This window comes from Malaclemys terrapin, chromosome 21 (genome assembly GCF_027887155.1).
Source record: "Malaclemys terrapin pileata isolate rMalTer1 chromosome 21, rMalTer1.hap1, whole genome shotgun sequence".
In the NCBI taxonomy this organism is placed as follows: Eukaryota; Metazoa; Chordata; order Testudines; family Emydidae; genus Malaclemys; species Malaclemys terrapin.
In genome coordinates this window covers 1,592,173-1,614,505 of record NC_071525.1, presented here as the reverse complement: position 1 = coordinate 1,614,505, position 22,333 = coordinate 1,592,173, and the positions used below count along the sequence as shown (strand labels likewise).

The 22,333-nt window shown below is 54.3% G+C and overlaps 1 protein-coding gene across 1 annotated transcript in view; it reads left to right on the top strand.

Moving 5' to 3' along the window:
• Positions 1-1,453: 1,453 nt before the first annotated feature.
• INTS3 (integrator complex subunit 3) overlaps positions 1,454-22,333 on the top strand; it is a 63,762-nt gene continuing 42,882 nt past the window's right edge. The window contains exons 1-5 of the mRNA XM_054010979.1: positions 1,454-1,738; positions 10,121-10,204; positions 11,829-11,912; positions 19,417-19,530; positions 19,861-19,945. Coding sequence (XP_053866954.1) covers positions 1,637-1,738; positions 10,121-10,204; positions 11,829-11,912; positions 19,417-19,530; positions 19,861-19,945 — 469 coding nt within the window. The 5' untranslated portion in view covers positions 1,454-1,636. The remainder of the gene's footprint in view (positions 1,739-10,120; positions 10,205-11,828; positions 11,913-19,416; positions 19,531-19,860; positions 19,946-22,333) is intronic.

Here is a 22,333-nt window from a genome sequence, read left to right as displayed (position 1 = left end):
GCTGGCAGTGCAGAGCCCTGTATGGATGAGGGACAGGGGATCACTGCAGAGCCCGGGGGGGGGGGGGGAATGTTGGTGCAGAGCCCTGTATGAATGGGGGGGGGGTCAGTGCAGAGCCCAGGAGGGGCCAGGCAGAGTCCGGAGGGGGGGGGGGGTGTCGGTGCAGAGCCTGGGGGCGGGGAAGGTCAGCGTAGGGTGACCAGACAGCAAGTATGAAAAATCGGGGCAGGGGTGGGGGGTAATAGGCGCCTATATCAGACAAAGCCCCAGATCTCGGGACACCTGGTCACCGGTGCAGAGCGCTGCAGGGTGGACAGGGCTGGGGGGGCCAGGCGTGCTGACCATGGAGCAGGGAGACAGGGGCGTAAATCATACAGCGCCGTGCACTTGGCGGGGGGGGGGGGGAAGGTAAATCGTACAGCGCCCTGCACTCGGCGGGGGGGGGGGGAGGTAAATCGTACAGCGCCGTGCATGCGGCGGGGGGGGCGGTAAATCGTACAGCGCCCTGCACTCGGCGGGGGGGGGGGCGGTAAATCGTACAGCGCCGTGCACGCGGCGGGGGGGGGGGAGGTAAATCGTACAGCGCCGTGCACGCGGCGGGGGGGGGGAGGTAAATCGTACAGCGCCGTGCACGCGGCGGGGGGGGCGGTAAATCGTACAGCGCCCTGCACTCGGCGGGGGGGGGCGGTAAATCGTACAGCGCCGTGCACGCGGCGGGGGGGGGGCGGTAAATCGTACAGCACCGTGCACGCGGCGGGGGGGGGGGAGGTAAATCGTACAGCGCCCTGCACTCGGCGGGGGGGGCGGTAAATCGTACAGCGCCGTGCACGCGGCGGGGGGGGGGGGGCGGTAAATCGTACAGCGCCCTGCACTCGGCGGGGGGGGCGGTAAATCGTACAGCGCCGTGCACGCGGCGGGGGGGGGCGCGCGCTGCGCTGCGCTGCGCTGCGCTGCGCGGGGAGGGGTGGGGGAGGGGCGCTCAGACTCCCGGCCTCGCGCTTCTCCCGGCCCCAGCCTAGTAGGGCGAGACGCTCCAGCCCTACAGAAACCCCGCCCCCTCCCTCCCTATTGGCCAGCCAGCTGTGACGGGCCGTTGGGGCGGAGCCACCTTCCTCGCCTGTCGCTCGGGGGCCTCTCCCCGCTGCCATTGGCCGGCGAGGGGCGGAGGGGGCGGGTCCTTCCGGCGCGTGAGCCGCTTCCTCCTCCGCCCCCCCGCCTGTCGCTCCCAGTGACTTCCGGTCTGTGCTGCTGGGTGGGGGGTGTGGAGGCGCCTGCTCCCCCCCTCCCCCCGGGTACAGAGCCCCCCCCTTGGTCCCCTCAGAGGAGACAGCCCCCCCTCTCGGGGAGAGAGAGCCCCCCACACACCGCCCCCGCCCCCCCAGCAGGAGCTGAGCCCCCCCCGGAGAGAGAGCGGGGACCCGCCCCCCCCGTCCACCAGCCCCCCCCCCCCCGCAGCCCTCCCTGCAGGTGCCAGGCAGGTGCTGGGAGGAGTCTCGGGGGGGAGAGAGGAGCCCCCCCCATCCCATCCCATCCCCCTGGGGGGGAGACGGGGCAGCCCCCGTGGAGCCCTCGCCCCCCTTGGGGAAGAGCTGTGTGGCCCCGGGGTGTGAGTGACAGGGGGAGCCCCTGCCCCGCCATGGAGAAGGGGAAGGGGGGAGCAGCAGCAGGAGGAGGAGGAGGAGGAGGAGGGAAGTTGCTGCTCTCCACCATCCTGGATGCCAAGGATGAGTTAGAGGAGGTAGGTGCACGTGGGAGGGGGGCTGTGAGGGGTGGGACGGAGGGTGGGGCAAGGAGCTGGCCGGGGGCGTGCTGGAGGGGGGGCTGTAAGGGGTGGACGGAGGCTGGGGGCAAGGAGTTGGCCAGGGGGGATGCTGGAGAGGGGGCTGTGAGGGGTGGGAAGGAGGCTGGGGCAAGGTCCTGGCCAGGGGGGATGCTGGAGAGGGGGCTGTGAGGGGTGGGAAGGAGGCTGGGGCAAGGTCCTGGCCAGGGGGGGTGCTGGAGAGGGGGCTGTAAGGGGTGGGACGGAGGCTGGGGGCAAGGAGCTGGCCGGGGGCGTGCTGGAGGGGGGGCTGTAAGGGGTGGACGGAGGCTGGGGGCAAGGAGCTGGCCAGGGGGGATGCTGGAGGGGGGGCTGTAAGGGGTGGACGGAGGCTGGGACAAGGAGCTGGCCGGGGGGGTGCTGGAGTGGGGGCTGTAAGGGGTGGGACTGAGGCTGGGGCAAGGACCTGGCCAGGGGGCGTGCTGGAGAGGGGGCTGTAAGGGGTGGGACGGAGGCTGGGGCAAGGACCTGGCCAGGGGGCGTGCTGGAGAGGGGGCTGTAAGGGGTGGGACAGAGGCTGGGGCAAGAAGCTGACATGGGGACACACTGCGCTAGGACAGGGTGGTTCTCACTCCCCAATGTACTTCCACCTGCCTCAGCTTTTCCTTGAAGAGAGTGGCAGCTCGTAGTAAGGTGCAATCGGAAGCCAGTGTGTATTTTCGTAAAGCTCCCTTGATTTTGTCTCCATTACACTGGAGGGCAAGCGGCAGCATGTTGGCCTACTAATGTTCCCAATGGGCAAGTGGTTCTTCGCTTCATCTTCGGTTTCTCCACCTTCATTGGCAGCAGGCCCTGCTGCTTCATGAGTGGGCATTTTGGAGGTGCAAGTGTGGAACAGGATCACAAAGTTTGCTTCGGATTTCAGCATTGACAGGATTCCTCATCTTTCCTTTCTGATAACAGGAAAACGGTGTCATTCTGGAACGCATTTCTACTGACTGCCAAAGCATTTTGGAGCCCTGGCAGGACCCAGAATATGAGACCTTGAAATCATGTCATTCTGCTTATTGTCTTGCTTTTTTCTCCACTATGGATAGGTAGTCAGAGAAGGATTGGGAGTCAAGTCTTTTGGGATCTGTTCCTGGTGCTGAGGCATTGGAGTATAGTGGTTAGAACAGCTGAACAGGTTCTGGGTTTTATTCCTGGCTCTTCTTTCAGACTTTCTGCCTGACCTTGGGCAAGTAATCTTCTGTACCTCAGTTTACTCATCGGTAATGTAGATAACTATTATTGTACCTGTCTCACATGGGTGTTAATGTTCATAAAGCATTTTGAGATCCTCTGAAAGAAGCTATTGTAGGGTGAAGTACTATCACTTTAGTTGTGACTTGATTTGAGCGGCTAATGTCTCATGAATTACTGGACTTGCAGAGCCAGCTTTTATTTACCATGAGCCAGAAGCAAATGTATTCGGGACTGTTGAAACAGTGCCCGCTAATTTCCTATTGGAAATCAAGTAGAAAAGAAAGACCCAAAGGTATTTGGAATTACTTGGTCTCAAGGTCTGATATATATCAACCTGCTGGGCCTGGAAACTCCCATACCATTGGCAAAACTCTCAATTGTCCCTGTGTATTTTTGGTACTAGTCCAGGTCTGAATAAAACATCCCAGTCCTCAGAGAAATGCCACTTTGTGTGCCTGTCAGAGCTGAAAACTCAAATTCTCCTTGAAACCTCGCCAAGTACTCTCTCCGGGGCTTGTCTGGAATCCGTGTAACACTATTATTTAGTGTTCTGTAGTGCCTCTTCTCCGTGGATCTCAGGGCAGTACAACTCTCAAACCTTGCCTATCCAGTGAGGTAGGTATTGCTCTTTTACAGCTGGGGAAATTGAGACACGGACAGATGAAGTGACTTGTTCAAGGTCATAAAGTTGGGTAAGGACCAGAACTAGGAAGAGAATCCAGAAGTCCTGACAAATGGTCCCCTGCTTTCACTGTTAAGAATCTCTCCTTTGTGCATGTACTTTAAATCACTAAAGCAGTTAAAGGGTCACCAACCTGAAATCTAGTCAGTTTGTAAGAAATGAGTTAAAAATAATGTCAGCTATTACACCTGCTCCTGAGTCCCCCAGCCAGTTTTAGTGGTTTTACTGTCACATTTGCATGTTTAAAAAAAATCCTCTTCCATGCAGAGGGGTGCAAGACTCCCACAAATGGGGAAACTGACTATGGGGGGGAACTGTCAAATGCCCCAAGTGAACATAGTGGCAAACTCAAGAGAAGTGTCTTTTCTAATCTTCTCCTTATAACAATGTGAGATGCGGATTATGACAGCAATAGGTTAAGCCGAGGACTGGTGTTTAAAGTGACAATGTTCCTCCAAAACATATTACATATGGTATCGTCAACTAAAACTCAGAGAGAGAGCTGACCTCTTGCCAGCCTGCGGTGAGTTCTGATAAAGGAAACCGAGCTCATCACTGGGCTGCATGCTTGTAAAGTTGCTTTAAGGTCGGGGGTAACATCTTTCTTTTAGACTAACCATTTAGCCACTCTTCAAGTTTGTGTGTCTCCTATTTATTGTGACAGGTGGTTGCACTCTCTGTCTTAACTCTCTTCTAACACGTGGTCTAGGGAGGTATCTGCAAAACGGCAGCTCCTGCTGAGAGAGAAATACCCAGACCCTTTCTCTGCTATGGAGATATTGAAACTGGGTGTGTGTGGTGGGGGAGGGGTGCGTATATACGCGCACACACACTTGTGTATGTGCATTTTTTTTCTATAGCTAAAGAAATTACTGTTCTAATACTGATTCCACAGTTCCTCCAATGTGTATAGTCACGTCCCCGGTGACCCAGCAGGGTAGAGAATAACTATGTGAGGATTAGAGTGGTAGCCGGGTTAGTCTGGATCTGTAAAAAGCGACAGAGAGTCCTGTGGCACCTTCTAGACTAACAGATGCATTGAAGCATAAGCATGTGTCTGCCGAAGTGGGTATTCACCCACGAAAGCTTATGCTCCAATACGTCTGTTAGTCTATAAGGTGCCACAGGACCCTCTGTCGCTTTTTATGTGCGGATTGATCCCTAAGGTGTAACCATATCTGTTGCCATTTTCTTTAAGATTGATCCCTTAGAATTAGCTGCTATATGTATTTGTTGTTTTAGTGTCTGGACAGCAGTGCTAGTCCTCAAAAATATTCATGGATTTTAAAGCCAGAAGGGTCCACTGTGTTCATATGGCCTGATCTCTTGCGTAGCAGAGACCACGGAATTTCAGTTGGTGAATCCTGCACTGGAGGGAATTATTCTTCCTACCGTATAAGTGACATTGTCAAGCCCAGTGACTTGGGGTTGAACTGGAGCGTACCGTTAGAAAGTCAATCAGTCTCCATTTAAAGACTGAGGGATGATGAGCTTACACGCTCCTTTGGGAACCTGCACTGTTAACATTGTCCTACTTGCAGTGTGAATTTTTCTGACTTCAGTTTGTGCTCACTGGATCTTGTTCTGCCTTTGCAAATAATGGAAATGAGTCTACTTGAGATCTGGGCTTTCAAATTCTTTTGGTCCTCTCTGATAGTTCTGTAGATCAGCCCTGAAAAAAGCCTTACTGAAAAGCAGGGTTACCCTTCTGCACTTGTTGACCCATGCGTGTTCATTTGCATCACCCTAGAAGGCAGACTGTGAAATGGAGATGTTCCCCTTTGCCAATCGCTTCCTCCTCATTCATGTTAGTGGGCGGGGGGGCTGTCACTAGCCAGTGCCATAGTCAGCCTGGCAGATTTGCATTTTAAAGTGGTGCTAATCCAGAAGTGATTGTGTAGAAATAACCCCTTCAGATCCTGCATTTCAGCTCCTGGAGTCGCATCTGCCAGCTTTCCCTGGCACAAACAAGTCATTACCCCGTCCGCTCTGCGGGAGAGTGAGACCGGGTCCTTTTGTCTCACTTCTCACAGGTGGAGTAGGTGGCTGTGTTCCAGTTGCAGGTCTCTTGTCAGTGGTGCTGGCAGAGCCAGAAACATTCCAGCTGGGTCTTCAGATCCTGCCTTGAGTTTGTGGCACTGGTAGTTTGAATGATTGGGCCAAGTGACAAGGGGCACATCTCCCCTGGAAGGCAATGCACCTGTTTATGCCAGGGCTTAACCTACAGCTTACACAGCAAAACACAGGGCTGGAGAGACAAGAACCTTAACTGCAGTGAAGCCACCTCTCCACTACAGGCTAGGGGGGACCCTGCAGGGTCATTTTTATAGTCGGGCTGTAGCTACACTGGCAACAGTGGGAACCGGGTTTGCCCCCCTGCACAATAGCAGCAGCAGAAGCTGTAGCATATACAGTCCTTGGGTGGGCTTAAGGTTTTTAGTCACCATGTCACAAAACCCTGCTTGGGGTGGATTTAGGTGGGGGGTGGGGTGCTGGTGGTAATGTCTGAGCGTTGTCTGCTACAGCTTTTCCCGTTGTCTGTGGAGCTGCCCTGCTGGGGCCATTGGAGACCTGTCTCGTTCTCTAACTCCACATCATTCCTGTTCCACTGCTCAGACTCTTCCTAATTCTCAGTCACCGACCCGCTAACCAGGCCCGACCTGCACTACAAAAATAGCCATGTTGTGAACATGGTTGTAGCTAAAACGTGGCTGCTCCTTTTCTGTGTGAACAGGAAAGAAACGCATTAACCGTATCCTAGCGTAGGTAGGACGTGGTTTCCGAAGGGTGGTCATAACGTGTGTGGTTCTGTGTACGTAGGCAAGAATAAAGGATGGTTGATCATGGTGGTTCTTGTAGTGTGGACGGGGCTCACCAGCTCTTCCCCTCTAATGTCTGCCTGGTTACTGCAGACGTGCGCTCAGAAGGGTCTGTTGTCCTCGTGGCACATGCCTGGAGCCCCTCAGGTGAAGTCCGTGAGAGGCCCTGCACGTGCACTGGGAGGTGAGGCACCACCTACAGTTCTTACCCAGTGCTAGCTGGAAACGCTGGCTTGAAATGACAGCACGCCGGCCTCCGGACGTTCACGGCCGGCCAACCCACCCAGAGACGTCAGTCGGTTGGTGCTATGGGAGGGTTAACTTGCAAAAATCCAATTAAAATAACCCCTGTGGATTTCTCGAGGTCGAGTGAAAGCTCTTGCCGCTCATGCCTAGACTTCTCCCTCTTGCACTGTTATAACTTAGCAACGGCAAGTGGGTCTTATTAGGCCATTCCAGTGCAGTGCCTTGTTCGGGAGGGAAGGGAATCGGGTTTGGTTCTGATCGGTGGCAGCTGTCTGGGGTGCTGCAGAGCCAGCGTGCTCTCTCCTTCCCTCATCCCCCCTCCAGCCCAGTGCACGTAGTGATTCTGTGGGTGTGTCTACACTACACGCTAGGCCTGGGGCTGTGACCCAGGCTTGTGGACTTGGTGTTTCCAAGCCCCTGCTTGAGTTTCCGCACTGCATTATGAATTTGGGTTTACAGGGCTGGGCCCATGTGTCACAGCTGTGCTAACACATCCATACTGCACTAAGCCGCTCTCCTGACTCAGCTTGGGGTGTGGCCTGCATCCACACTGCAAAATGACAGGGCTTGGACCTGAGTCACAACAGGACTCGGGCTCTGACCCACCCCCTGGCAGGTCCTGAGTGCTTTCGGGTGAGTAGCCAGAAGGGAGGCTTGGGCTCAGTGGGCAGTGTAGGTACACCCTGAGTGGCTCCAGAATGGGACCCATCTGTCCCTTCAGTCAGAGCGATGGTCCACTGACAAACATCCTCCCCCTCAGAACCCTGCTCTGGGGCCTTGTGCAACAATTGGGAGCGCTTAGCCTGGCTTTGTGCAGAATGAATCCTGGACCTCCCATGGACAAGCCCCCGTAGAAAGCCTCCACTTGAGAACACCCCCAATGTCCTCAGGACAATCTCGTCATCTCTCTAAAGAGCTATCCCCAGAAGAAACAGGCCTCTCTGTTGCCAAGGCAGGGTTCATTGGCTCTGCTTAGGTGCCATTTACCAGACTTACTGAGCCTTGTTCACCCCAAAGTCTCTCCTTTTCCGATGTTCCTAGCACCTTGCTGGCTGTCCTGTTCCTTTCCCATGGCAGAGTCGTGCACACGGCTTGAGAAACTGAAGGCACTTACAAGCCAGTGTTCTGAGTTCACTAGATGCTGCCTTGGTCGGATGTTTGTCCCTTTCCCCACTGCTGGCTCCGTTCTGTTGTTAAGCATTATTTGAGCACTAGGAAAATAGTTTCATGTACTATCCTGCTCCCACTTCCCTGGCTAGTTCTTGCAGTTTTACAATCACATTTTGCTCTATTTTAAAATGCTTTCCTCTCCCGTGTTGCTGTATACAAGACCCACAGCAGCAAAGGAACTGGCTGACTACAGAGGAAAAGTGAAGTGGGCTGTGCACCCAACGCTGTCGAATGCACAAAGTGAAGTGAAATCACTTGTCGTGATTTTCAGCAAGTCACAGAAGTTCCAGCGGAATCATCATACTTTAAGTTGATGTTCTCCCTTGAGCCACAGTAGATCTGTAAGGCCTTTTCACATCGCCTCTCACTCCAATACCAGCGTGAGTGCCATCCAAGTGCCTGTCTTGGTGATTAGCCAGAGCTTCTGCACCAGACGTGCAGAAACTGTCATGACGCACTTACCAGCCAAGTGCCAAATGCTCCTGCCCTCTGTTTACCATGGAACAAACAAATGTTTTACTTGCTCACCCCAAGCAGTCTGCTCCTTTTCATGGGTAGGCAGGTGAGTGGGGCTTGGCAGGCTGGGGACGGCCTCAGAGAAGGATGGTGCTGTGGGTGTGAGGCACTGGCATTGGACTTGGAAGAGCCAAATTCCATTCCTGTCTTTGCCACAAACTCCCAAGGTGACCTTGGGCAAATCACTTAACATCTCCGTTCCCCAACTTCAAAATGGTGACAGTGGTGCTCTCTTCTGTGCCCTGTGCCCCCTCCCCCTGTCTTGTCTATTGAGAGTGTAAACACTTCTCCTGAGGGACTGTCTCTGATTGTCTTCACTGGGCCCAGCGCGGGGCCCCCCTGCTCTTGGCTGAGGCTCGTGCTGCTGTAACACAAAGAAGAGACGTAACCGCAGTGCTTGGAGCAGCGTACGGCCCACTGGAACAAAAGTCCTGAGTGTCATTCAGTGTTGTGAGCCGTTGGCAGTGGTGGTGCGTATGTATTTATTTGTATTTCAGTCATGTCTACAGGCCCCAATCCAGGGACAGGGCCCCGTTGTAGTAGCTGATGCACCACCCGTGAGAAGCCAGTCCTCGGCTGTTGTCGTAGAAGACAGCTGTGCTGCTAGAAGAGCTTGTTGTGCCTGGAGAGGACATGAGCAGCTGACAGCACCCTGGGAGTGCGCGCGTCTCGTAGTCAGACTCTGCTCCAAAGTTCCCATCGGGGTTTTGCAGTGGCAAATGAACAGTTTTGCCATGTGCTGTGCATTCTGCCTTTGTGTCCCTCTCGCTGTCATTGCATTAGCTGGGACATCCGCATGAAAACATCTGCTCCTGCGGTCTCTTCGCACCTGAAGCTACTTATGAAGTTAGTAATTAAAACGGAAGGCCTTGGACTCCAGCACCTGGCCCGAGCGCTAAAGTCACATAAAATGAAAGCGCTTGTATGTCTGCAGTGGGTCTTCAAGGGAACTCCACTTGCCGTTCAGTAAGGGGCACAGCCCTACAGTACGTGCCCAGAATAGTCTTTGCCACTGTCCGTGAATTGTAGCTTCAGAGAGAATTGAACCTGTGAAACTAGAGCTCTGCTCTCAGAACGGGGGCTGACGTCCCTGTCACCTTGGCCCATGCGTTGTGTTTGGCCCCAAATCCACAGGATGCCAGGATTAGCACTAGCTGGCTCTGCAGGCAGGGGAATGGCGGTGGAGTATTTCCAACACAGACTAGGAATATACGAGCAGCTATGAGGCAGTAGCTTCTCCAGTCAGCCGCTGGTTCTGGGGCCCTGGCGCAGGGGAAGAATGATTATCGTGCTGGTTTTACGCTGCGGCTTTGCATGGCCCCCATCACTGGTGTATATGTGGTGTCACGAGCATGGATGGCAATAGTCTCCCATCGCCTCTCTCATCACCCTTTCCATGGCAGCAGGACGTGGGAGGACCCAGGTTTTCAAAGCTGACTAATGATTTTGGTGCCCAACTTGAGACGCATCCGAGTGGCCTTGTTTTCAGAGGCAGGAAACCAGTGTGTTTGGAAAGTTGGGCCCCTTAAAGGCGTCTCAGATTAGGCTCCCAAAATCACTCCTGGGACTCTTGGCCCCTGTGTTTTGTTACTTGCACTAGGCACCACGAGTGGCCAAGGAAGCCGGGGCTCTGGGATACCTGTTCCTGCTAGCTGGTGTATTGATTTGTTTTGTCTATTTCAGAGACTAGAGAGGTGCATGGGCATTGTGACGTCGCTGACCAATGGGGTGTCGGAGAGGGAAGCTAACGATGCCCTAAATGCTCACGTAAGTGCCGGACATGGTTTTCCATTATCTGTTCTGGGGTAAGCCAGGGGTAGGTGAGGGCTTGTGCGCTGACCAGCCAGAGGTGGCTACTCCTCCCAGTTTGGTGATAACCCATTCATGCAGCATAACCCCTCGTAACTAAGTTTTCCTCCAAGTCCATAAAGCAGACTTTCAGTATAAATACATGATTCCTTAAATCTTATCCACACATACATCTCGCAGTGATTCTGTCTTGGCAAGATACAAGCTTTCTGTAGATACCTTACGTGTTACTCTTTACGGATGAGGATTCTGCAAGACGTGTTTGGTGTAGGGAGTTTGTCAGGTCTGAGGTGAGAGTTGTTTGCAAAGAACCGGGGACCCTTTGCCAAAGGGTTTCTGGGTCCCAGAAGATAATCCTGACAAGAAGAAATAATTCACCCAGAGGCACCTCCACGAGACAGCAGCCATGGGGGCTGTCAGCAAGCCAATCTGTAACCCTGCTAGGAGCAGTGGCACGGACGCTGTGCCATCTTCACCAATCTGAACACTGACCAGAAGTTTTCCAGAGTTGTGTTTTTTTTTTTTAAAGAAAGACGCTTACTCCATGTCTAGTAAAATCCTCTGGCGGCAGTGCTATGCTGGGTTTCCTTGCTGAAACCTGGCTGGCTTTTTCCTCCCCCATCATAACCCACCCTGTCAGATTGCTCACGAGTGCTGGACTGTTGGTACTGATCTGCCACGAGAGGGGGGCGTGTGCATGTTTGTGAATACACACGTGCTCGTGGTGGTGGTGACATCCTGGGATTGCAGTTATCATGCACTTCTTTGTACGCTCCCTCTGCATACACAGTTTGTCTCTGCTTGAGCTCCTTGGAATCCCCATTCCCAGTGGTACAATCTTCCCACTGCACTTGCTTCTCGTCCTGAAAAGTCCCCAAATCCTCGCCTGCTCCCCGATGATGTTACTGTGTAGAGAAAGCCCAAGTAATTTGTAGAGGTTCTAAAATGTATTGGCTGCAGTTTTCTCCTCCCTTGTATCTTTGGCTAGCTGGAGTCATGGCGCTAGGAGAGCCTGGCTTAGCAGGAGGAGGGATGCAAACATGGGGCCTGCCAAAGCCCACTGGTCTAGTGGGAGCCTTTCCCGTGTGGCTGAATGGCCAGTGAAGTGTGTCTCTCACAACCCTGTGAAGCCCCAGGTGTGGGAGGGTGCCTCACGGCACAGGGTGCCCTGGAGGCCTTCAGGGTGATCCTGTGGGGTAACCTGCATCACTCAGGTGTGGCCTCGCTGCTTGTGAGTAATGTGGGCGTCCGGAAGTCCTGCCAGTAAAACCTTCAGACCACTCCCACCACCATGGGGTCTCTCACTTAGGAAGAGCATTGAAGCATTGCTTAGACTACATATTTTAACTACAAAATGTGTGTGCGTGCACAGGTGGGTGGGTGTGTAGGAGGCACAGGACTCGGAGGACTTTGCAGATATGAACGATGGGGAAGCTCTGTAACTTCCTGCTGCTGAATTCGCTGGGGGCTGGTCTGGAGCGTCCCTGTCCTAGAACTGAGAAGAGCCTCTCGCGTCGTCAACACCCCACCTGAGCGAGGCCTCGTGTTGCTCACCCGTGTTGCTTCCCCTTTCCTCTCGCAGGTGTGCAAAGGAGCCCCTCAGCATGAGGAGATCTGTCTTGGCCTCTTCACCCTGGTCCTCACAGAGCCGGCTCAGGCACAGAAGGTAAGGCACGGCATGCCCAGCTCCTGCCTTGGGATGGCTTGTTTCACTGGGCGCTCTGCTTGCCAGACAAGGCATTTCTAACTGTGGCGGCTTTCCAGAGGCGCCTGCAGGCACTGAGGGCTCCCTGGGCTGGAGTCCTCAGCTGATCGTATGGAGGAGATGACTCAGCTCCCACTGTTCTACTTTCAGTGTGTTCACACGGCACAGACGTTGGCCTTTGTATTGCAGCAGCAGCTAATGCTGTCGTACCAAGGAACGGCGTCTTGGTGGCAGTATCTTTGGCAGATCTTGGGTTAATTGTTTTTGGTGGAGGGGTGTGTGGTGGGGGTCCTAAATAACCGATGGAACTGGGGAAGGCCCCTTAGCTCCTGTCCCTGTGGTTGCAGAATGGAAATGTTTGCTGGCTGGCCAGATGTATTTGCATACAAAAGTAATTATCTAAAATCTAGATAATAAACAAACTCATTTCATAAGCAAAACTGTGTGAGAGCAGCCCAGCTCTAATAAGTTGGCAAGCTGGATTTTATTTTTAAATATCTTTTGGAATGAACCTGTTAACGGCTATTTAATTTCCTGGATGCAGATTAGACAATGTTGCTGCAAACCAATGAAGCGTTTTGGGAATGAAATCGAGCATGATTCTGTAGAAACTGACTGCGTAGTAGGTAGAAGGATTTAGAAAAGGGATTTGCCCTGCTTTGCAAATGCAATGAAATGCCATCCAAATACTTTCAGATGCAGATTGCGAACGGCTTCTCAGCAGGAGTAGCTAAGGCCCAAGATGGCCAAGCGACACTGCCAGAAACCGCGGGTCATGTGGTAGTGTTTGAAACTCCCATCCTGGGCTTCTCTACACACAGCCCTTTGCACTAGCCACCGACTGACACTGACTTCCTGCTGGAACCTGCCTGCCTGGTCATCTTAAGCCGGGAACGGGAGGTCACTGAAAACAAGAGTAGAGCGTTTTGCTGTATTATTCATGTTGCAAACACACAGTAAGAGACAGTCCCTTGTTCTGAAGAGCCCCAGTCTAAGTGAAGATGAAAGGCAACAAGTGTGTATAAGAGACGGAGAGAAGAGTGCTGGGGAGGTGTGGTTAGCGAGACTAGCTGAGAGCTGTTAGCTGTGTTAATGAAATGGGTTTGCTGTCTAATCATTGGATTGGCAGGGAAAGCAGCTCTTTGTTGAACCCACTCAATCATTTCCCCCTTTTCTCCTGTCACTTCTTTGGAAGCCTTGGCTGCCATATAGAAACGAAGAACGTGAGTCAACATTGTGCGTTTTGTTTAAACATGGCACTCTTGTTTGTGGCTTGTACAGCCTGAAAATGGGTTTGAAACTGGTTTAAAATTAGTTTACATCTGAAATTGCTGGTGGTGTTGGTTGCTTTGGGAGGGAGGTTTCGGATGCAGCCCCTTGGAGATTGTGATCTGTTCTTCTGCACTGGAAAATAGTCCAAAGCCTCATGATTCTCCACAAAGTGAGGTGGTCAGTGGCTGCCGTGTCAGTGAGCGGGGAGGCTCCTCTCTAAGGTACCTGAGGTACCTGGACTGACAAGAGCTGGGGGAGCACAGAGGCCCTGAGCCGTTGAGAAACAGGAGCAGCGGAGCATGTGCATGTTCGGGGGGGGGGGGTGTCCAGCTCGGAAAGGTCATTGTTGCTGCTGGGGTGTGGCTGGATCAGCAGGTGTCCCAGGCCTTGCCCGGAGGTCCTGGAACGCTGGCACTGTTCCTGACGGCTGCACGTTCAGAAATGGGTCATGGGCAGCGTTCTGTTGTGGAGTGAGTGACCTGCCCATTCTCTCAGTACCATGACACACACCTGTGGCTTTCACTTGCCGCATTGGCCCGGCTGCGAGTTCGGTGATGCTGAGGGGTGTTTGGTTCGAATGCCGATCAGTGGCTCGGCAACGTGCCGAATGTAAAGGGATCGAAGTAAACGCTCGAGGGGAGGGCTCTCCGTGGTCTGGTGCGAGCAGGGCTGAGTGGCCAAGCCTGAGGGAGGCACTGATGGACTAAGAGTTCTCTCTTCATTGAGCCAGTGCTATAAGGCTCGGGCTCCCGAAACCAGGGCCACAGGTCCCCATTCACCCCAAGCCGGGATTGCTAAGCAGGGCGTGTCTCTTTCAGTGGAGTTGTAGCTATGACTCTTCTTAAAAAACCAAACCACTCCCCTCCCTGATCACTAGACCCCCCCACACACACCCTTTTCTGATGCCAGCAGGCTTCCCCTCCTCTGAGCTGGGCTCCGTTCCGCCTCTCCCGTCAGTCACCAGAGCTGGGCTCCGTTCCGCCTCTCCCGTCAGTCACCAGAGCTGGGCTCCGTTCCGCCTCTCCCGTCAGTCACCAGAGCTGCTTCCACGTCCTGACTCCGGAGCTGCTGGTGGGATTCTTCCCCTCGGTGCTGCGCCTGTGGTGCCAGGGCTCGGAAAAATCTCTCCCAGGCTGGTTCTGAACTAGGCCCCAGACAGGGACCAATATCACGTAACTGGTTCCTGCCTCCCACAACTTCGTCCCCCGCTCCAGCTCCGTGGCTCACCCCAGTCCGCAGGCTCTGGTATGGAGACAGTGTAGTCTCTTAAAGGGTTAAACTCTTCCAATTGGAGTGAAACCCCCTTCTGGTGAGTTGTGATAAACAATACCTCCGGCAGGGCAAGGGGGGGCCTGTACCCAGTCGAAGGCTCTCCCGTCACTCTTCCTTGTGTTTGCAGCCCCAGCGTCCTCCTTCCCTTTCAGCTGTGCTGTGCCCAGGGCTGCCCCACTGAGCCAGCGAAGTTCCCGCCTGCTCTGTTCCTGTGTGGGAAGGGCAGTGATGGGCAGAGCCTGCGTCCGTGACAGGCAGTGAATATCTCTGCCTCCAAGGTGGCAGTGGAGGGCACAGCAGCTGCTCAGGGCCCTCTCATTAGCCACCTGGCTGGCTCTGCTGCTGTGATCGAGTTTGCTCTCACAAGCACATCCGTGTTCTTAGGGGGTAATTGGCTCAGGCAGCGGGATGGGGACGGGGTTCTGCTGTGGTCGGTCATTGCCTCCTTCCTTTCCCCCACCTAGTCCCCATGGGTTATGCCGCCAGCAGGCGACTGGAGCCAGGACTGCAGAGTTTGACTTCTGGTTCTGCCACTGACTCATTGCATGACCTTGGCAAGACCCGCATCCCTCTGTGATTCCCGTCTCTGTCTGTAAAGGGGGGACATGGCTTGCCCAGCTGAGAAGGGGGCTGTGTGGCTCGCTGCTGGGGCGAGCTTCAGATCTTTGCATGAGGGGCAAAGCTCCCTTCCCCCAAATCTGACAGGTTCAGGAATCCCTTCCCCCATCACGGACGCAGTCAGCTGTGGGGGGCCTATGACAGCTGTTCACCAGAGCCCTGCAGTGCTCTGGAAGGGAAGGAGGGAGAACGGGGCCCCCTGGGGGAATTGGTTAGTAGCAGGTAACTCCTGGCCTGGAACTTGGCCAGGTTGCCGGGGTCAGCGCCCACAGAAAGGGGGTGGGCTCGGTAATCATCACAAGAGCCAGGGCCACGGTATTGAGTCTCCTGCAAAAACGGGGATGTGCTGCCTGAGGATTTCTGGGTGCTAAAGCCGAGGGGCTGGGATACTTTTAGTGTCTCCTGCTCTTTATCTGCAGTTTGACCTTTTGACCCCCCCCAAGACTCCCACACCCCAAATCTATCATCTTCCTTTCCTTGCTCCCGGATCTCCTTGGGAACCATTGACATCTGCGTAACTCCCGTGCTCCAATGGGGACTGGCTGGGTGCACGGACTCTGGCCGTTTGGTGGGGGGAGTTCGGACGCCAGTGGGGCCGATCTGCAAGTCGCACCGATGTAATGTGTGTTGGCTGGAAAGTGGCTGACATTGCCACTGCCTGAATTGAAAATCCTGCGTGCTGGGGCCTCTCGCTAGCAAAGGGCTGGCTGATGCCGCCGGTTACACGGGCACCGCCTGGAGTCCCTCCTACCGATTGCTCCCAAAGTTGACAACAGATGTATGTTGCGTCTGCAGCAAGAGGCTTCGGGGTTGTGCTGCTTTCTGCCCCTCCCCAGAGCCACAGACTCACCGTGGGCTACTCGGGCAGTCTGCCTCTGGATGCAGTTTCGCTTGCGCTGCTGCAGCAAATAAACATCCCTCCCTACACACGCGGCCCCCCCCCCCCCCCCCCGAAGAACAGAGCGCTGTGCGGCCAGAAGAGGCACCTCAAATCCCTCCACTTGTGTCTTGCTCCCCATTCCTCCCGGCGTCCCATCCGTCTTGTTCTCCGATGACGGTGCTTCCTTGGGGCGGCTCCTTTGGTCGTCCCTTCCTGTGTCCCAGTTCCACGCATTGGTGTCCCTTTCTCTCCTGGGGGGGAGCCCAGCGCCAAAAGCGGGTTGGACCTACAACTTCCCCTGCTTTTGTGAACAGCTTGTTAAAAGGCAGCCCTCTGCCTCCCACTGCTGGCGTGTGAGGGGAGTCGAGCGGCTACCACACCTTGCTGGCTGATGAAGAAGAAATGGGATCACAGCCGCCCCCTTCCCAGCCTGTTAAGGATCAGCTGAGGGCTGCAGTCTCCCTCCCCCAGGCTGGCAGAGATTAGCTGTGGTAAACTTGTCCAGCTGTGAGCCAGGACACTCGGCCCTTCAAATATCCAAGTGACAGCGGATGATGTGCAAGCAGCTGCCTCCTCCGCCCTGTGCCCTTTTGCTTTAATTAACTTCTGCTTTTGGCCCGGAGAGCAAACAGAGCCTCTCCCCTCAGTTCAAAGTGCCCGTTTTCCCTGGGGTTTCCATCACGCTCCACCCCCCCCCCCTCCTGCTGCATGGCCTGATTTATCTATTTAAACTGCACATCCATCAGGCTGTTCCCTTCCTATTAATTAAATGGCCTGTCTGAGGGGTGGCTCTGACCCGCCGAGAGCAGGGACGAGATGATGGAGCACTTGCATCCTTGAAACTAATCTGGCAATTCAGGTTCCCCTCCCTCCCCCTCGCCATCCGAGCAGGGTAGCTGCTTCTCCTCGCGCCACCCACCCTTTGCTCCCCGTCCCATGGTCCAGCGGGATTAACAAGGAGTCCCATCTCATCTGCTTGGGTCTCTGTGGGTGCCGTGTGGAACTCCAGGGGCTGAGTGACCGTCCCAGTTCCAGACCTGCTCTTAAACATTTCCCCAACCCTTTGAGACCCATGTGGGGTGAGAAGCTGAAATACAGCAGGACCTGTTGGGTGAGCCGGCTGCATCCTTCCGCATGGTACCAAAATACCCAGCTCTCAGGCAGCACCTCGGAGTCCCTGTTCTGGCTGCTTCCCCCTCCTCTGGGGCCTTTTAGAAGCAGGCACCCGTCACACGGTGTGTCCTCCTCCAAGCTTGGGCCTCCCGTTTTCCGAGAGTCAGGAACCGGTCGGGGCTCTTGGGTTGGGCTCCGTGGGTGTCGCGTCACAGTCCGAGCGAAGGCTCCCTCTGGGCTTGCACTGCGGAGCTTCAGGTGTGTTACCCCCATGGAGCATGGCCACAAGGTAGCTGTCACAGGGAGCCGTAGCTATTTGAAGCCAACAGGTTCGAGTCCTGGAACCTCAGCAAGTTTCTCTTTCAGAGCAATTCTTTGAACTCCACTGTCCTGGGGTATCATGGTAGGGGTTGGCTTGACCATGCAGCTTCCTTGGGTCGCTAAGTCAGCGTGCCCGGGGTTAACTGCAGACAGGCCTCACCTCTGGGTGCAGGGAGGGGAAGCTCACAGCAGCAGGAGGTTATCTGCACAGGAGAGGAGGCTGAGAAAAGCAGTAGACGTTACTGACTGAGAAGGAAAGATACTAGAGAGACAAGGCGGGTGAGGTGATATCCTGAGACCCACGTGGCTGCAACAATGCTGCGTTCAGAGAAAGATACTGAAGGCCAGACATGGATCTTGCGAGCGCTAGTGAGGACACGGGGACATAATTGGCTGCAAGGGGAAATGCTGGGGGTCACTGAAGACCTTCAGGGGACTAGTAGCAGAGTGTCATGGGCTGTAATTAAGGACAGGAAGAGGCAAGATCTGCTGACTCTGGCATAGTCCTGTGGGAAGAGGTAGCAGCCTGGTCATGTGAGACTGGACAGAGCAGTAGGGAGCTTAGCACGTGGTGTAGTCCTGGACCAGCGGATCCCATCAGCCCCTTCCAGCTCTGCGACTCGCAGGAGTTGCAGTGGTGTGTGTTACATTGAGGCTAGCCAGGCAGCTGCCTGAGGTTGGCGTTAAAGGCCAGCGTTCCCTGGGGAGGCAGCAGGCGGCTCGGCGGGCTGGGCCCTGGCTCCCGTTTGCGGAAGCTCCTTTAGCATCTCAGATTGATAAAAAGCCACACGAAACCGCCACCTGTTGCGTGAGTGTTTTATCCCTTCAGGTGCTGCCTGAGCGTGGGGAGTCTAATCAAAGAGCTCTTTCCAGGCCTCATTAACTCTCCAGAGCAGAATGCTGAACCCACAGCCCTGCTCTCCGCAATAGCATGACATTTAACAGCACAGATTAACATTCATGTGGAATGACTTAGCAAATTACTTCCTAATCATCCCCATCCCCCACCACGCTGACCCAGGGAGAGGGGGCAAGAGGAAGCCGGGCAGAGCCGTCAGCCCTGCTCTCTGGTTACATCTTGGCCGCGTGCTGTGGAGAAGGTCCTTCCTTTGCTGAGAATGTGTGGCCTAGAGTTGGCTGTCTCCAGGGTCTGCCCTGGGTGAGGAGGGGGTCTGGATTTCAGTGGTACTGGTTGGTCTGTGAACTGAAGTTGGGCTAATGCTTGATGAGTGGGAAGCCATCCCTGGCTAGCAGAGCTGTGGGAAGGAGGTGGCGGCATGGGAGTAGCCGGTTTTGCTGCTGCATCTCCAGGCACCACTGGTTAGCCAGAGCCCCGTTGTGCTTTGAGTTAGTTACCCTGACTGATATGGGTCTTTTTGGTGCGGCATCAGCTGTGGCTGGTGTCTGAGACCCAGGAGTGGTGTGTGTGTGTGGCCTTTGGAGATCGGGATGTGTGCTGTTTTTTTGTTTTTTTTAACAAGGCCAGACCTTCACACGCACTACCCTCTGCCCCACAAGCAGAGAGGCTGAGGACTGAACTCCTGTTTCACTTCTGCCCTGCCCTGCAGAGACCAATGCTGGAACGTGGGGGGCGAGAAGCGTGGGTGGGGGACGCTTTGGGCCCCAGCTCCGTCCATCCAGCAACTTTCAGCACCGTTTCGAACCAGCCTTGCCTTGCGGGGGAGTTCTGAGTGCAGGAGAACTGGGCTAGCCCATGAACCAGGGATTAAAGGCCTGAGCACAGAGGCTGAGAGGGGACTCAGGTGGAATTTACTCTAGCTTGGTGTGACAGTGGCTAGGCCAAGTCTGAGAGGAAGAGAGCTTGGCTCTCCTGCGGAACCTGGGCTATTCCCTCTGTCTGGATCCCCGGGGATGCTCCTGCTTTACGTGCCGATTCGAGTGCTAGTTTATTTAGTGTCCCAAACCCTCAGGCAGGTTCAGGGGCTTTATAAATCAATGATGCTGTACCTGTACCCATCTCTGCTGCAGTGTTACCGGGACCTGGCGTTGGTGAGCCGAGATGGCATGAACATTGTTCTAAACAAGATCAACCAGATTCTCATGGAAAAGTACTTGAAGCTGCAGGATGCCTGTCGGACTCAGGTGAGAGGGGAACCCGATATCGGCCCTGGTGAGAGCGGAAAGGGGACTGCAAGCCCTGAGGGGACTCAGCATCTTGGGGTTTGGTGATGGGATTGGAAGCATAAGCAGGAAGGGGATGTGGAGGAGAGAGCAATGTTGGATGGGTGTTCTCCCCCCCCGCCCCCCGATGGCTGCTAACACCCTCTGAGATGTGACCTTGGGGCTGTGGGTGTCTGTCTTGTGCTGCGGAGGTGTAGTCGTGGCTCCGTGGCCAAGGCTGTGCTGAAATCTGCGCTTGAAGCAGCACCAAATTCCCCGTCTCATGCTGGCTCTGCTCGTCTCTGTCTCTAGCTGGTATGGCTGCTGCGGGAGCTGGTGAAGAGCGGGGTGCTCGGGGCAGATGGCGTCTGCATGACCTTCATGAAGCAGATTGCAGGTGAGTACTGCCTTGGGCAGCAGCAGAGACTGGCCCCTGTCGCGTGGCGCTGCACTGCCCCAGGGCCCTGCCCAGCAATGGCTGCAGCAGCAGGAGGCCCATCCCATGGCAGCTGGAACACCGTGCGCTGCCTGGCTTGGGGTCCAGGTCCGAATCTGGCGTGACACCTTGCCCGGGCTGGGTCTGGGCTTGCAATGGAAGCAGCTCACGCCCACCTCTCAGAGCCTCGCTTTGCAGCAGTGGTGCATTTCCAAGAGCCGGCTAAACCTGCCTATCAGGGACTGGCTCGAGCGTGGAGGGGCTAGTGGGGCTGCTGCCGAGGCCTGGGAATCTGCGATAGCCCCAGCGTCCTCCCTGTGAGGGGTTAATCCCGGGTTGGGCCGGCGAGAAGCAGGGTGAGGTTAGGCAGCTAGTGCCAATAAAGCCTCGGGAACAGCCAGCGGGCGTGTGGATTTCTCAGCTTGTCAGCAGCTCAGTCCCTGTGGCCCAGCCCAGTAGAACCACTGAGCCCAGCCCAGCCCTGCCCCATCTCTGACATCTGGGCAGCCAAGGGAGGCGCTCGCGTCCTGTGAGCCAGGACTCTCCCATGCAGGGCCTGTAATGCCCTCCAGATGGGCAGGGCCAGGGCCTGGCCACGTGGCCCCCTCTGTGCCATTCCAGGTCCACAGAGCCATCTCTCTGCACGTCAGTGCTAGGCACCTACGTCCAGGGAGGAGGAATTTGCGTCGCATAATAAAACTTGACATTTCTTTTTTATTGGTTACATCTGTGACGTGGGCTGGCCCAGTTGGAAATGGAAACCATCCCCTCGGCTGCAGGGACAGGGTGGGCAAGGCTGGGTTCAGAGGGCCAAGTGCTGAGAACGAACCAGCCTCCCCGGTCTTGCCCCCTCCCCCGATGTGCACGATGTGATAAACATGGAATAGCTTAAAAAACCATTGGTGATGGTGTCCCTGTTTCCCTGTGCGGGGCCCAATTCTACTCTAATGACGCTGCTGTCCTGCATTTTGCTATTTTTATGATGCCTTAATTGTTATGATCATATTGCAATTGCTTGCAATGTGCCTCATATGCGTGTCTGTATTTCCAAATGTCTGAGTACAGCTCTGAGCTTCTAGCACTGTTAGCAAAGTGCTCCAGCTTCATGTTGGTGACCTCGTTTAAAGGGGAAGTAAAGGCAGCTGTAAGAAATGGGAAGTTGATAGTAGGGACTTTCACTCAGGAATGGTGGAAAATTGATAAGGGAAGCAAAGGGACACATGGAGAAATCTGTGTCCCCAGAGTTAGGGACAATAAGGTGTTTTTGAAATATATTCGGGACAAATAGAATCCCAACAATGGTATTGCTCCATTACTAGATGGAAATGTTAGAATTATCAATAATAATGCAGAAAAGGTAGATGTGTTCAATAAAAATTTCTGTTCTGAGTTTGGGGGGAAAACAGGTGAGAGTCTCATCATATGGTAATGATAACACTTTCCATTCCACTAATATCTCTGGAGATGATATACAGACGCTACTAAAGGTAGACATTTCTAAATCAGCAAATCCAAATAACGTGTATCCAAGAGTTTGAAAAGAGCAGGCTTGGGAGCTTGCGGGACTGTTAACATTAATTTTTAATTCGTCTTGGAGCACTGGGGAAGTTCCAGAAGACTGGAAGAAAGCAAATGTTGTGCCAAGTTTTTAAAGAGGGTAAATGGGATAATCCAGGTGATTATAGGCTTAACAGCTTTACCTTGATCTCAGAGCAGCTAATACGGGATTCAGTCAATGAAGACGGAAAATGATGTACAATTAACATAGCACGCATTAAAGGTATTGAACGCTGGCTAAGGATTGGCTTTTGGAATGACAAGGTGGGTGAGGCGATATCTTTTATTGGACTAACTGAGAGAGAGAAGCTGTCGAGCTGCACGGAGCTCTTCAGGTCTGGGAAATGTTCTAAGAGTGTCACAGCTAAATACAAGATCAAAGAGCGAGGTTAGCTCATGTGCTAAGGGACCAGTATGTGCTAGCTGTTTACCTTGTATTTCGCTGTGACACTTCGTGCCTTTCCCAGACCTGAAGAAGAGTTCGGTGTAGCTTGAAAGCTTTTCTCTCTCACCAATAGAAGTTGGTTCAGTAAAAGATATTACCTCACCCGCCTTGTCTCTCTCATATCCTGGGACTGACAGCCTACAACAACACTGCATTCAGATCTCCGAATGTAATTGTCATTGAGCGGGTGTGTTTCCAGAGGGGTCTTGCAGGGGTCAGTTCTTGGCCTGACGCTATTTAACATTATCAATGACTTGGAAGAAAACATAAACTGATCACTGAGAAAGTTTGCTGATGACACACCAATTGGGGGAGCGATAAATAATGCAGAGGACAGGTCATTGAGT